This window comes from Pygoscelis adeliae, unplaced genomic scaffold (genome assembly GCF_000699105.1).
Source record: "Pygoscelis adeliae isolate BGI_AS28 unplaced genomic scaffold, ASM69910v1 Scaffold42, whole genome shotgun sequence".
Classification (NCBI taxonomy): Eukaryota; Metazoa; Chordata; class Aves; order Sphenisciformes; family Spheniscidae; genus Pygoscelis; species Pygoscelis adeliae.
This window is the reverse complement of record NW_008824283.1, coordinates 6,393,933-6,410,666: the sequence shown is the minus strand read 5'-3', so window position 1 is coordinate 6,410,666 and position 16,734 is coordinate 6,393,933. Positions and strand designations below refer to the sequence as shown.

General features: G+C 37.7%; 1 protein-coding gene across 3 annotated transcripts in view; it reads right to left on the bottom strand.

The window, feature by feature from the left end:
* The window catches only part of TENM2 (teneurin transmembrane protein 2), a 563,241-nt gene that overhangs the window by 114,957 nt on the left and 431,550 nt on the right, over nucleotides 1-16,734 (bottom strand). For all 3 annotated transcript variants that reach the window (XM_009318514.1, XM_009318515.1, XM_009318516.1), the window contains 2 exons: nucleotides 9,010-9,215; nucleotides 796-991 (listed from right to left, as the gene is read on the bottom strand). In XM_009318514.1, coding sequence (XP_009316789.1) covers nucleotides 796-991; nucleotides 9,010-9,215 — 402 coding nt within the window. The remainder of the gene's footprint in view (nucleotides 1-795; nucleotides 992-9,009; nucleotides 9,216-16,734) is intronic.

The following is a 16,734-nucleotide window of genomic DNA, read 5'->3' as shown; positions in this document are numbered from 1 at the left end:
ATTAAATATTTATACAATATAGTGCCATTTAACACTTCACCAGCCAGGATGGAATAGCACACAGACTATCAGAATTTTTTATGCCACTGTGACAAGATATGCAGCAAAGTTCATCAACTGCTTCAAATTCAACAAATCTTCTGATAAAGCTTGGAGAATTTAGACTCAGTTTGATTTTCAACTAAATGGAACCCTATTCTAACAAAACTGAAAGCTTCTCAGATCATAGGCTGGATGTTCTTCTGCTCTTAATTCCACCATGTTGAGGAGATGACCCACTATTAGGTGAGTAGTAAGCTGTAAGACGGCATATGGCTAATTAACTGACTCAATTAATCTCTGGGGTGACTGCAAACAATAACCTCATTTTTAGGTGTCAGTTTCTTGTGCTGTCTTTCTACTAAGATTAAACAGCTCTCCTGTTGGATGCTATTCCGCCTGGGTGTAAAGAAGCTTATCAGGAGAAGCAAATAAGAAGTATAAAAATGACAAAGATGAGGGAGAGGAATATTACCTGGGGAATGCTTCAACCCAGACTGAACTTATCTGAGTTTTGTTTTTCAGAACTAAACTCCAGATCTATGGGAATGCTAAAATCTTAAAAGAGAAATCAGCAAATTAAACTCAGCAGCCCATTACAGACCTTTTGACAGAGTAGTGTTGAGAAACAAAAATGCACAACATAGCATAAGGATAAACAGGCCGAATACTGAAGACTGCAAGAAAGTATTATGACTTTAAGTAAGGGAAGGTGTAAGCAGAGAGGGAAAATGCTCAGCTTGTGGAGATACCTACCCAAAATAATCGTACTGAAAGAGACCACTTCTTTGTCCTTGCCATCATTGTAAAATGCCAGGTGCCACAAACCCACATCCAAGTACTGGACAAACACAGCCTCATTCTGAACAAGGGTCTGAATGCTTCGACGTTCCCGTGGGGACTCCACCACACTCCATTTCTCTTTCCCATCCAAGCGTTCCATGAAATCATACTGCAGGGTCAAAAACAGGAAAAAAAGGAAAAAAAAAAAAAAAGAACACAAACAAACAAAACCCCAAACAAACAGACCTGAATACAGAGTGATATTTCAGCTCAAAATCTGACACTATATTTTCTCTTCTACCTTGTCATAAAATGGTATTTCTGGAAGATATGTCAATGTGAAACTAATATTTACTAGTTGACCATGGAACACACAGAGATTCTGCGACTCTCATCCTTTCTTAAACAGTGACATAGAATTATGCATCTTTGCTCTGCATAGGTGATAAAAAAATGTACAAACGGTATTTCCTGACAGGCTGAGTTTTGACAAAGAAGTTGAAATCAATGATTTGACCCATCAAATTTTAGGTTCCTACACAGCTTTCAAAGCTGGAAACCTTCAACCTCTGAGAGCCACACCCTTTTCTAAGCCATCACCTACAATAAATTCTTGCTGCAAGAGGAACAGAAGCCTCAGATATAGCTCCAGACATATTGAATGGAAGCCCCCAGAATGTGAAAACAAACTGGAACAGCACAAACAGGAAATGTGTTTGTCTAATGTTAGGTAACTCAGCACCCGATAAAAATACACTGTACAAGTTTTACATCACAGAGTAAGAGTTGCTTACCTGAGTTTGTATGTGGAACAATCAGGGGGAAGTTGGATACAAAAACCAGAGGGAGCATGGAAAGGAATAACACAAATCAAGTGGCTGAAGGAATTGAACTTATATTAAGGAAAACTGAGAATTTCTTCTTGGATGGTTTCCAAGTAAGGTAGAATATTACATTAATCTTTGGAAAAGGGATCAAACAGGGCAAGTGATTATTTACAGTATAAGAGGGATGGCACCATTAATGGCATGAAACTAAAAAAAGAAGGAAAGGAATTCAAGATGAATGTCAGATAAGCTTCCCATCTATAAGCTCAGTAATAGCCTCCCAATGGAGATGCGACTGCATCATACAATTAAACAGGATTGGAAGAAATATTGGTTAATCTACAACAGGGAATAACTCTGCATAACGAAGCAGCTGGACTAGCTGTCCTAATAGTTTTTTTTCTGTCTTTAATGTCTGTGATTCTGGAGCTCTCAGGCTGATGCTATGCTCAACTTACTAGCTCTCATAGTCCCTATCTAAGGGAAGCCCTTAAGAAACAACAAAAACAATAGATCTAATCTTTTGATAGTTGTATAACAAGTCCCCTATGAAAACACATCTTGTTTTAGACACATTCATCTATGTAGGAGTAGATAGAGATAGACATGTCTAAAGAAAGATGTGTATTTTCAATAAAATACAGCAGTAATAGTATGTGCTTGCTTGCCAGTAGTTTCATTGCATTTGCCTCCGTTATCTCTAGCACATGCAGCCTGCGCTTGTGACAGCTCTGAGAAAACATACACCTTCACTTGCTTTCAGTTTAAATAGAAAACATCCTAAACAGACCAAACATCCAGAGAGGGCTGACTTGTACACGGTATTCCGCTCATTAACAGTGAGTTATAGCAAATAATACACAATATGCAATATAATGATGAAGATTCTCCCTTCCACTAGAAGAGACAGACAGATGGACTGATGTAACACTTTAGTGCCGTGCTACACATCTAACTAAAACTGGAGTATAAAAGCTGACCTTTCTATTTGAAATTTTGTACCAGTTATATATGAGCTATACAGAGTCCTCGATACACTTAGCCTTACAACAAAGGGAAAACATGGAAGTACTATTAGTTCCACGTGTTTAACAGGAAGGTATGACACCAATATGCAGCCACAAAGGAAATCCATGGCAGGGTAGGAATCTGAGCCCAGGTCTACTAATGTTGAAAGCTATTGTCACAGTTTCCTATGCCTTCAATCACGGGAAAGAGACCTATACTGGGCATAAAATGTTTCACCAAACTGTTAATATCAGATTGCCATCCACCTGAGCCTTTTTTCAGATTTTTGCAAGAGAAGGTAAATCAGACAAATTAGTATGTTTAAGCCAACGCATGCCAGAGATTTAGAGAATTCTGGCATGTCACTAACTTTCAGAGTATCAGAGGTGCCAAACACACATATATCTATCTCTTAAATCAATGACATTTGGAAATATTGCTAAAACCTATTGTCTAACAGTCAGAGGTTAAGGACAGACTCATCACCTCCTTGGGAAATGTTATTACTCGGGCAACATCTTGGGAAAAAGAAATTTTGAACAATCGTTCGCAAAGGGTCAACTAAGGAAGTAGCAATAAAAGCTGACATTTCTCACTGGCAACATGCTGTTCATCTCTGCTTGTGCTGGCAGGTTCCTCTGCCTCCCCTCTGTTTGATGCTGATTCTACCTCAGATAGTAGAGAAGGCTCAGCAGTTGGCAAGATCGAAGGGGAAGAGTATTCAGGCTGAAACTGCTTGAAGTAGTTTTAGCTGCAGAAACTCTTTTCACAATGGTGGGGTATGACCTAGTGAGAGCAGGTGCCTTGGCATGACTCCCTATAAGGCTACAATTTTAACTTTTGGTAAAGTTAAGACTGGTATTGCCCCTCTTTAATCAAACTATGAAGAACTATTGCAGGCTCAGGCAAAAGCAAAATGACTAAACCTGAATAACTTTATGAATGGTGAAGTACCGGTGCAAACTGATACAGAATGTAACAATACATTTTTATCCCTCTTTGGATTCCTCAGGACTGAGGGAAAAAAGAAGGACGATAATGTATCTGCTGGTGGTTCCCCCGGTGTACAAATCTTAATGTGTCAGCAAGTACTAGGTATATGTACCCCAAAATCTAAAATCCCTGACTGAAGGGTCACCAAGACAGTACTGTGAATTCATAACCAGATAAGATTTCTTCACATGGTTGGCTGAATCATCGTTCTGCTTCTTGTGGCCCAGTTGATTTTCTGATTTACCACACTTGGGTGATTAATTACTTTTATATCATGTTGTGCTGAAGATATCACTCTTGCTTTAAAGCTATTTATTGACAAATACGCATAGATTAAAAGACCCATCTAGGAAAAGAATGAAAGCACTTTCATGATCATTAAGAAGCAACTGTGGAATTTTTAATCTAACACACACAACTGCTAAGGAAGAGACAACTAAATCACATGAATTAGGGAATGGATCTGTCAAACCAAACTAAATCTCTGAAGTAATTTGGAAGTTTCACTGACTTTTTTTTTTTTTATGATCCTTTATATTTCATGGCTTCATACCGAAAGTCACACAAAAATGGCAAAAACTGCTCAGAAACAAAATGTACCAGAAATCCCAAATGACTACATCTTCAGAGTTCAATTTTGCAGGGGGGACTACTTACTATGATTAAAGTTCCATATAAGCAAGTGACTTGCCAGCCTACTTCTCTAAACAAATTCCAAATTCACATTGTCAGTGAGTTTTTTTATTTTTACTACACAGCATACCAAAACCCTACCGCATACTTTTATTTACAAACCTAAATCTCACACTGAGTTCTTTCTGGGTGATTTGTTTTTATAATTTCCCCATTCAGTGCTTTCTGTCCTCCTCTGATGCATTTTATTCATAGGCTAATAAGGACCTTCTTTCTCCAATAACCATGGGGAGACATGGGGAACATGTTTTGGAACTTTACATATAAGGTAGTGACCACACTGCACAATGCACCCATATAGCACAGGTCGACTGAGCCCAGTCGCATACAGGGAGTGAACTAGCTGTGAAAGCATGGCGAAGCAAAGTGAGCTTGCAGGGGTCAAGACTGAAAATGCAGAGAGCCTGCATAATCTTTGGTTTTTTCTTGGACTTGAAACTATTTGCATGCCTCCACAAAATCCCTAACAGCGTTTGAAATTAGGAATTGAAAAGAAAGATTTCTTAGACCTCTTGTCTTAAGAACGGATGCATATTCAAATGGGGGGGGGGACATTTTTGGCTTTGGCTAGCATTCTTTTTTTTAGAAAGATTTCTTAGAGCTCTTGTCTTAAGAACGGATGCATATTCAAATGGGGGGGGACATGTTTGGCGTTGTGGCTAGCATTCGTTTTTATGCCAAAGTGCTGGTAAGACCTAAGCACCCAAGAAAACATATATCAGGGAAACTTGTTTACAAAGTGCTTTAAAATTAGTTCTTCATAAAATCCAGTTAGTAATTATTCATTAAAATACACCCATGAAACATCTGATACCCACAGTGACAGCCAACTGATTCGTTTCAACGTTGGAACGTGACACAACACAACCAGTACAATGCAGCACAGCATTCAGTAATAACAGCACAGTTGCCACCAGATAACTTCAAGGTGGTCAGAGCACCTAAATGTGTTTGAGCGCTGGCTAAAAACACGGTAACGCTGAAGCTGCCCAGCTATTCAAGTTGTTTCAAATAAAGCCATTTCCCACTGTAAATGAAAACAGTTTTCATTTTGACATAAAAAAATTGTAAGTATAAAACACTGCTGGAAATGAAAACAACACAACTCCATGCACAGCCTTCTCCAGACATTACAGTGATGTTTCTATAAGGTTACCTTATTTCATGCGTCATTTGGAATGTTCTACCAACGTGTAGTAACATCATAATTGCTGTAATCTCTGTAGAGTCACTTCATGCATTATTTGACATTTACAGTTCATTTTCTTTACATTATCAATTTTATTAATATGACTATCTTCTACTAATTTCCTATTGATCATTCAAGCTTGCAATGTGTATTTTGTTATTTCTATGTAGTACTACACAGGTTGGAAGAATTTTGCTGGAAAGCAATGCATTCCTGTTTCTAGTCTGCCTGCCGCTCAAACCTGCATTTTTACCTCTCCTCTAGAGCTCCATTCCCTATGCACATGGCACACAAGGCTGCTTCTAGACAAGTTTACAGCTACATAAGTTTGACTGACTAAACCAGGCATTTGGAATATTTGCTAAACAGTAATACTGAGAAGGTTAAATCTCAGCAGGGCTCTCAGGCAGGAACTGCATCTTGTTGGCTCAGGTTAATCATGTACCTAATTTCCTGATTATTGACTTGCTCCCACAAAGGATTTTACTTGGCTTGACATATCAGCACTGATCAGTGATGAACTGTCAAGTGTAGTTGTTCACTGCTTTACAGCTCATGTCCCTAACCTGCAGAAACAAGGATTTTAAATTTCAATTTTAAAATATCGTCTGGTGTCAACTTCAGACTATTTTCATTAATACAAAACCATTCTGCTCCTTTCTGTCAGAACAAGGCTTCTTTTCACTAACTCAGGTCTGTAACAGCTTGCCTTTCTTTTTCTAAAATAATTTCTTTTGGTAGCAGCTTGGCTGAATTTTGATTGCTGGGCAAAAATACCAAGCAATCTTCTGCTGTACCACCCTGTTGACAAGCACCAGGACCCTGCATGAATATGGGAAAGTAATTCTGCAGATTATACTGATGGATTTCATTAACTCCAGTTATGGAAGAGGGTTGGAATTGCTTTCTCTGAAGACTGGAAGACAGGTTCTCTGAGCAGAAATCCAGCTCAATAGGAAACACAGTTGATATTTCTCATAATTTAGTTTAACAGGAAGGTCACAAAATTTATATCCTATCCACGTAAGGTAAAGTGAAAAAAAGAAGAGAAACTTTGCCTGATCATAGCCTTCTCAGATGAGAAGATCATAATGAAATCTAGAACAAATACATTTGACCACAGTGCAACAGAAATTAAAGTTCAGCTTGAATTAAAAAAATATTTTGTACTACCAGTTACATCCAGCTGGATTTCTTGTTAAAGGTATAGGCATACCTCCATCATGTCTTAGTCAGACAATTATAATTAACTTGTATTTTTAGCAAACCTTGATGATTGCTTAGGAGCTTTGGTTGCCCTAAGCCATCTTCACTTCATGATTTATACTTTTGTTTGTTTTCCTCAACTAAACTGCTGTTTTTTTCATGGTGGAATGATAGGGGAAGTGAGCGCCAAAATTCTGAATTAAATGAAACATGCTCAATGAATTATGCCATTACCTCATTGCAACAGTAAAAGATCCATAGACATAATTTCGCCCTCAAGACAACATATTGAAGCATTACAGCCAAAATCAAAACATTCTTAAGAAAGGCTCCCACCCTGGAATGTATTCTCTGTGGATATCTTCTGTGTTGCATGCATGTCTGGCAACGGCTGAAAATTAGTCAACAGCCCTCTACGATTTCCCCAATTTATCTAGTCTTTGTACGGAACTTCAGGATGCTGTATGCTAACCTCTAGCTACAAGGAAAACTGACCACTTGCCCTCCCCTCCTTGGGTTGCGGACTGCTGATCCCTGTTTCTTTACCAGTTGGATATATCCATTCAATAACTCACATAACATTTTAAAACAGCATACTACAGGAAGTTGATGGAGTTTGGATAGTCAAAGCTCCTTGTTCGCAAATTCTTAGAAGTAGAGGTCATAAACCCATGTAAGCCTCTTTTCTCCTTTCCTCCCAACTCGGTTTAAAGATTTTCATTCTCAATTCAGACTACAGGCAATAATAAACACCAAGGAACAGGAAGCAATGCAGAATAGGTCTATAAATTTGCCTCACATTGGGAAGCAGATCCAAAATTCAGTTGATGTAAGTGTAGTTTTCCCCAGAAAATTAATTGGTTCACTATTTGTAGCATGAGTTTGTGCATGCACATGGACACACTTCACTTAGGGTTGATATCTCCTTGCAGGCAATATGTAGCAATGCAATTATGTTAAAGCCTCTGGACTTTAGCTTAGATCATGCATTTTAACCATCTATGTAATTGCAGTCTGCTTTGCCAAATGAAAAAAAAAGTAGTAGTAGTTCTTTGTAAATCAGGGCAAGGCATCTAGAAATGTTAAATAGGGCTTTCCCAAAAGGGATCATGGAGTTCTAAGTTTGCTTTTTGGAAATCATATACTAAATATAGCATTTTAAGTTTAGGTGATAATTTCTGAATGAAGAACCTATCTTTAGCAGCAAAGATATGCATGAAGGAAGGGGTCCTTTCCAAAAGCTGGTTGCTATTTCTGCTTCCCTTGCTCTCTGAAGAATGGAGGCTCTTTCCTTTTAGTATGTGTAACTGCAAATATATTATTTCTCATTACAGTTCTAATCTAAGTAAATGGGAATCCTTCGATTCACATTAATGAGTTTTCAATATAATAAAAAATTTTCTCTCTTTAACAGAAAATATGGCTGTATCTTCTCATAGCAAAGAAACTAAAACACCCACTGCCCAACCTAGAAGAAAAAAGATACTTAAGTTTGGTCTCACTAACTTTAAAACTATCTTTACCTACAGCCCTTAGCTCTGTACTACAGGGTCACTGTAAAAATGTCGTGTTACTGAGTTTTCATCTCTGAGGCTGGTTAGAAATCAAGAAGAATTGGGTTTCCCAACTGCAAGACTTGCCCCATGTCTGAGTCAGATATTATACCTAAATGCCGTCCTTGAGGGAAAGTAGTAAAATTAAAGCTCTCAAACACATGGCCACTACATTATGTTCGCTAATACGGCTGGGTAGCAGTGGTGCCAAAGCCTGTTGCATACCCCAGCAATGCCATTCCAACAGCCTGTGGAGATTAAAACTTCTGTGAAGATAGAAAATTATATGTTAACACATCTAGCTGTGCATGCATTCCAACTGTATACAGTGCTTTGATGCTGTGAGTTTGACCATCATCACTCATCATTTTTGACTGGTGTATTACTGGATAGATTTATCCCAATTGGGGCCAAGCTTTTGTCAGAGTTTTTTTTTGTCTGAAAACCTTGAGTGACAAACTGCAAGTTATTTTAAAAACCTGAATGGCAAGATGATCATCATTGATTAATGCTTTTATCAATGTACTGTTGAGGTATGTAATAACCTAGAAATCTTAAGATCAGGGTGTTCAGTCAAATATCACAAATTAAGTAATTCCCAGGATACTGCACAGAATCCCTAATCTTGAGCTCCATAAGCTCCAACATAAATCTAACATAGATGCTCTAAACTTTTGCATTTTGACATTTAAAGCCAACAAATACATTGATAAAGTACCTGGGCATGTGACGGTGGGAGTCCTCTTCTTATATAAACACCAAAAAGAGCATCCTTCCCTAAGGATATGTTGAACTTCACGAACTGTGGCTGGCTGATATGGATCTGCGACCGCCAAAAAACTCCAGGGGGCACTTCCTGGGTGACCCTGCGGCCAACTTCTGTTTCTCCGCTATCTATGCTGCTATTCCTAGTGACCCATGGTCCTGTAAAATCAAAGCAAATATAAATCAAATGAGGTAACTGCTTTTAATACAGATATTTTTATTCATTCAAGATGAACATCTGTGGCAATGCCGCCTTTTAAATCAAACTGTAACTTTCCTTTCTTATTCTGATGCAATTTGCCTGCTGTTTCAATCGCTATGTAAGAATTTGGCCCCTATATTTGAAGTAAGAAGGCTGTGAACCTTTTTCTGTGGAGCATCTGCAATCTTCTAATCCTTCCAACCCTTGAATTCTGCGATTGCTCTTTACTGACCAAATATAGTAACAGTAGACAGTCAATTGAGCACGTACGAATCTCCCTGTGCTCTTTTCAGCTGCATCTTGTATGCAACCAGGATATAAAAAAATTATCAGAAAGGCGAACTGAAGGGGTGACTTCAACCTAAATGAACTGATTGCAAATTTTTGTTACCATTGTTTTATATAGTAAAGTAGTCCAACAAACTCTGGGTCATAGACAGGAGAGTTGACAGAAGAAATGAAATGCACAGAAAAGGATTGAGAGGACAGTGTCTGTACTCTAACATGCATCTTCTCCCTCTTGAAAGAAAGTTAGTACAACTCAATGTGCTGCCTTTTAAGTTCTCTCTGCCTGAAGCAGGGACTATACACAGGTCTTTCTCCCTCATGCTGTGGTTAGTTAAAACCCATCATTTGATGGTTCTTCAGCATGCGTCATTGAAGACAAGATACAAGACCTTTCTGGTTGAGTGCTCTGGCTTCCAGCCCATGAAATAGTCAACCTTTAAAACATGGTGCAAATCCCTTCTGTTCCCAGATGAACAGGATGGTTCTAAGGCTACACTTATTTTGAACATGGAGTGCGACACGTGAAGAGTTAGCTGTTTCAAGCTACAGTATACAGCAACGTTTGATTTTGTGTTCCATATTCCCAAACAACATGGTGCTAAATCAATTTTAAAATTATTACAACAGATACTATAAAGACCAGAAAACCACAGAAAATATCTGTTAACAATCACAGAAATTTGAAGGTATCATTAATATAACTGTTAATACACACTGGATGGTAGTGATACCTCTGATACAACCTGACAGTATTTGTTAAAAGCTCAATGTTCACTTCATGTTTTTTTCATGATGTAATGCTATTTTCAATAAATGGCAAGTTACTTTTGAAATATATTCCAGCACTGTATGAATGTAACAGGATGGCACAGAATGACATATAATTCCAGCAAGTAAGTACATAATAGCTTTTCTGTCTTGACTATCTTTAATTGAGAGAGCTGCTATAGCATGGTTTCAATTATAGATTCCAAATTATCTATGTTAGTAGCACATACACTCGTACATAATGAAACAGATATTATGTTAGCAGTGTTTTGAAATGGTAAAAGAATGCTCTGAATACCAACTGCTATACAGTTTCTGGCAACTTGTTTGTTTTTTCATTCTCTGTGTTCGTGGGTCTACAATAACATCACAGCACTAAGAAAAAAAGAAAGGAGACGAAGCTGCAAGGACAGGCTGCAAAGAAAAGAAAAATGGCCGAGAATGTCAAGCAATGCGCCTTTAGAGCTGCCCAAGAACACAGACATATCAACCAGATTCAAACACATAATGTTTTAAAAAAACTACATGATTTCCTTTCTTATGGATTACTGCAACAGAGGATATTTCAAAGTTCCTAGCTCAATGAAGTCAGGCACCATCTCACTAGAATTTAAATTAGTCTTTACCCATATGGATAGGAAAACCAGGTACAGAGCTCATAAAATCACCTGTTGAATGCTATACTGAAATCACTGGCAGAGCTGGGAAGTCAGCCGAAGGCTGAGGGCTCCTTCACCTCCTTTGAGTACAACATTACACTTACTTCACTTCACAATTCCAAGTTATGGTAATAAATGATGAATTTTTTTCAACATTCTTAAAAAGTATGCTGTAAATTATTTCTTCAGAAGCAGACTGCATACTTAAATGAACATCAACTGTATCTAATCTGAGAACAGACTCCTCGACACACTCTGAAGAACCTTGTTCTTCAGGATCAGTATATCCATAGTCAACGTGAAACAGTCAAAGCAAAAGCTATTTCCAGGAAATATTACAGTAGGCATTATTATGATGATGATGATGATAAAAGGCATATAAGTAATAAAGATAAGAAGATTAATAGACCAGTGCCTCTTCCAGTATTCTGACTCTGTCCACAGACTCCTTATACTCAATGAATTACCTGCATTATATATTTTTTCAATTTGGTTAATTTCATGCCTACAATAAAGCTGCTCCAGTCCATGGAAGCTAGTGGAAATCTTTGACATAAAGAATAGTGAAGTCAGTAAGTGTGAACTATTTCTGAAATCCACATGTAAAATTGGTGGGAATCTGGAGCTTAGATCTGTTTGAAATCAGAAGCCTCCCCCCCATGTTGGAATCTGCTTCTCATTTAGTTTATTTTTAAGCAATACTTTATACTTTTTACAGTGGAGCAGTGGTCATGTACATTCAGAGATATGGCTTGCATTAGTAGCACAAATCTAATATTCCAGTTAGTTAAAAAATAAGCAGCTTATAGTCACTTACCTCATGTCATAAACATATATATAACATATATATAAAAACATTTCTCTATCAGGGCTATCAAGTACTGAAATGGCTACTAACACACATAAATAGCATATGCCACAGAATAAGTTTCAGAAAAATGAATCCTCAGAACACTTTAAGAAGCGACGTGGTGTTAGAATGCCCTCATGCATACAACTGCCTTACAAATTACTGAGTCGTGTTTTTCACCTACATCAAATAGAAATTATACTGAATATAATGGCTTCAGCCATTGTACCTCACTTTTATCCAGTGCAGCAAGCTTACTGAGCATGCAAATGGCAAGGCCACCATAGTCTCTGTTGGAGATTATGGTTTCATTGCGCTGTTAAAGCAGCTCCAAAACACCACCATCAATGACTTTCGCTAACTATATTGCTTCCAAGTCTGCTGAGTATATATTCCCTAGAATTATAGCTTTGCAAATAAATTTAATTCTTATAGAGGCTCCAGTTTTAGTGTTTCTGGTTGAATTCAGCTTTAGCCTCCTTTGGTTTTCCAAAATTCTGTTTTCTATTTCTATCTGGGGAAGGACATTTTTCAGGAATCAAGAATGCCCAAATATATCAATTAAGCTAAAAAGAGAATATTCCAGTCATCAGGAGAACCAGAGTTACATTCACACTACTTCAGCATGCACCTCACAGGTAAACAAACAAATATATTGGATGTATATATTGTATGTCAAACTTTCCCAACAAAAAGTTATTAGAAAAAGACCATTCATTTATATTTCTCATGAAAATTTTGAAGTTATTAGCTTAAAATTTGGTGAAAACTGCAGATGAGACAATTGTTTTTGTAATTATCAATCAGCCTAGAGACATGATTCAGGTTCCTATTACTGAAATGATTCAGTTCAATTTGGCATTATCTTGGGAAGCATCTCCCCATAGATGTTATTTTTTTGCTCTACAACATAAATGATCTGGTTTCTAGTTGTCCAAACCATTCCTTCTGGAAGATTTCAGTGTGTCAGGAAAATCTACCCAGGAAGACAACTGTTACAGCTGTAGGGGTTGAACCCAGCAGAGGATTTTAAGAGCATGTTAGATGACCAGCTATCACCAGTCATCAAGATATACTTAACCTACAACAAAGAATGGAACGGATGGATGACCCCTTATTTTCAAGTCTGTATTTTTGTGCTTTAACCTGGCGGGCAGCTAAACACCACGCAGCCGTTTGCTCACTCCCCTCCCCGCAGTGGGATGGGGGAGAGAATCTGGGGAAAAAAAAGTAAGATGTGTGGGTTGAGATAAAGGCAGTTTAATAGGACAGAAAAGGAAGGGAAATAATAATAATAATAATAATAATAATGACAATAAAAGAATATACAAAGTAAGTGATGCACAATGCAATTGTTCACCACCCGCTGACTGATGTCCAGACAGTTCCCAAGTAGCGGCCCTCTGTCCGGGCTGGCCCCCCCCCCCCAGCTTCTCGCTGGCAGGGCATGGGAAGCTGAAAAGTCCTTGACTAGTGTAACCGCTACTTGGCAAGAACAAAAACGTCAGTGTGTTATCAACATTATTCCCACACTAAATCCAAAACACAGCACTGCATCAGCTACTAGGAAGAAAATTAACTCTATCCCAGCCGAAACCAGGACAGTAGTATGGCGTGCCTCTGCTCTATATCCAGACCGTGCCACATCTGTGAGAAACAGCTGCTGCCTCACCTCTGGCATGCCAAAAGGGATCCTTATTTTTGCTTTTAAGAATTTAATACATGAGATCCTCTTTTTATGGCTCTACATTATAATGCTGAAATAACACAATTTAGAAATGCTTGAAGTTGTACTAAAATATAAGTTTTATATTTGCAAATTTAACTAACAACTTACAAAGCTTTAAGCCTAGCAAGCTATCAGAGCTCTAAAGATTATGCATTATTGAATCACACTCTCGTAAATTCCTGCCGAGTTACTCTTGTTGGTATGAGACACAAAACTAGTGAGAGCGTCTTGGTTCTGGTCCTTGCTTTGACACAGCCAGTGCACCTGAGTTGGTCATGATCTTCACGTTCTCAGATGACTACTTGTAAAACAGAAATATTAACAATGACCTATTAAAAATTCTCACCTTGAAGATGAGGAATGCAGAGCAGTCACATAAAAATACTACAGGAGGTATCTCGACATTGGCCTCTTCATGTTCCTTCCTTCCCAAGTTAGAAATACAGAAATGAAATGCGAAGTAGATATGACCACTGAACCTCTTTTATTAGTGAATAGGCTTAAGTTTATTTTTTTAAACCTGAAAAGCAGAACATCATCCTAGCTTTATATTTGAAATGTTTTTTTCTGCACTAAACAGCTTCACTTATGAACTCTAGAGACTCTTAAAGTAAACTTTTCTTATAGCTCCCTTCAGTCTTCACCATCTAATGTAGAGAATGTATCTTGCCACCTGACTTACTCCCTTCAGCTATTTTTAGAAGCTTTTCCATCTTGGGGGACCACTGCAGATCACATTCAAAGAACATCAACTGCATTTAAGTGGAGTTACAGACGTGACAAACTGACAAATCTGGGAAGAAAGACTAACCCAAACAACTCATACTATTGTGAACAAATAAATCCCAACATCTTTATCTCTGCTGTGGGTGACTGTTTCAGAGTTTCATCTGTTTATCTCATAACGCCATGGATACTTGATTTTTTTTCTGTGATTTCCTCTCTATAAACATCTACAAAAGAGAGTTTTAAAAGCATACTTGTTCATCTTACCCAGGGGAGGCATTTCAATCGCTCAGTCAAACGTATATTTATCAACTAAATAACACTTACTCATTTAAACTGCTGTGTTATTTACCCAGTTGAATTACTATTTTGGCATATACATTTGAAAAGACTGTTTTAGCGCTCAAGTATATTTGCCTTTGAAGTTAGCAAATAGGCAACACATGACAACAGCAATGCAACTCCCCCTGCTAACTTGTCAGCAGGCCTCATCTTCGAGCTGGAGGTCAGTTTCAAGGTGGCAGCTGATAGGACGTGCCCAGTCAGCCTTTAATTTAACTCATGTCAAGCAGCATCAGCTATGGAGGCAGAACTGTATCTACACTGAAACCAGATAAACTTGAGTATTTATTATAGGCTCCTCTCTATACTGTAGTTAAAATTAAAAAATAAAAATGAAATCTGGCTACCAGCAGTGTCACGCTGCTACAGACATCACATTTAAATAGCAATTAACTCCAGTGCTTTGACCGTGTGCCTTTATAAAGGTGATGACTGTAAATTGTGTCTTGACAACACTCTTGAAAAATATCTAGCAGAATAACCATTCCAACAAATCCATAATGAACTACCAAGATAATCTGGACAATTTCAAATTAAGTACAAGGAATAAATATCACCAGTGTTGGTTAAAGAGAATTCTCTTTCACTTCTCTTCCTGTACCTCTGCATTTCTTATAAATCACTGCTGCAGACATAGCTTTCCTTATCTTTTTATCTAACTTATTTTTCTGTTGTTGTTTGTTACATAGTTAGGCATTTTCACAGATGACTCGGAATTCCAAAGAAATTTATGGTACGGCTGTGTAAAGGAAACCATTCAATACAAAAATACACTCCACTGACTTTTTGCCAAAAAAGAATGCATGGGAATTACTACAGTTTTCAGTAATAGCTCGATTTTTTGCTCGGGTAAATTTGCTACTTATATGACCAGACATTTCTTACTGTTTCAGAAAGGCAGACGAAAAAGTAGAAAACGTCTTTTCCATACAAATTTCTTCAGTGGAAAAATCAGTGCTATGCACTATTACCACACTGATCACTTCCTATATGAACTTATGCTTCACAATATCTACTACTAATACCTAAGTGCCCTAGGACCCAAGTGAAAACAGATTCTCTTTGAAATGTGTACAATAGATTGACTGCTGATGCAAAACAAATTCCCACAGCTATAATAAAGTAAAAAGCCGGGAAATGAGAGTTTGTCTGGAGAAGCTGCTATGACACATCTTGAACTTCAGTTATGCTGAAGATGCTGAGGTACTAATGAGCTCTATTTTGTGAAGTGAGGAGGAAGGAACCTTCTGAATTTGTATGAGCTTTCAGGAGTCCAGTAAAACAGCTTCTGAAACAAAATAAAAATCTCAGGTTTGCTGATCAGTATCCCATATTTCTATTGTGGCGAAAGGAAAGAAATTCTGCAAGGAGAGCATCTGCTTAAGACCACTGCTCTGGCTCAGCTGCAGTCAAACAATCTGGCCCTGTCGGTGGAATTAAGAAACACGTCTTAATATCCTGATACACCTAAAAATTTGGGCACATCTTCACATTCGTGTCGGCATGGCTTCACAAGATGCATTGTTTTCAGAATCAAAAGCAAATTATAGCTGAAATGAAATTAAGATCTGTTAGTTCACTGCATTTCACAAAGAACAAATACATAGTAGCATGGATTTCTGCATCACCATAACAATCATCTCTGATGGTATATAATACACTTCTTCACCTAACTTTAAACACAGCAACTCATACTATCACCATCAACACAATCACAAAAATAAAACTCCTCTTCTGTTCTACTGAACTTAGTCAAACACTTTGCTTCTGCTAAGACAGCCCTAGAGCCTGGTACCTTTTCAGAAGACCATATCTGCAAGCCTTCATAGCGTCCATATTAATACTTCTGCTTGCTAAACTGTTAATTAAGATCTACGTTACATTAGCCACATAACTACTTAATAAGATTAATCCACCTGGAAAATGATGGCATGTCTTGATTAAATTGAATGAAGGTAACGGAAGTGACATTTAAAATACATTGATTGTTATTACATTTTGATCATCTGCTTCAAAGCGTCTGAAAGGAAATAGTAGAAACCAAAAGGTTCATGTTTACATTGTTAATGAGGTATGAGTTTTTCATCTTTTTATCTTTTGCAACATGACGATGA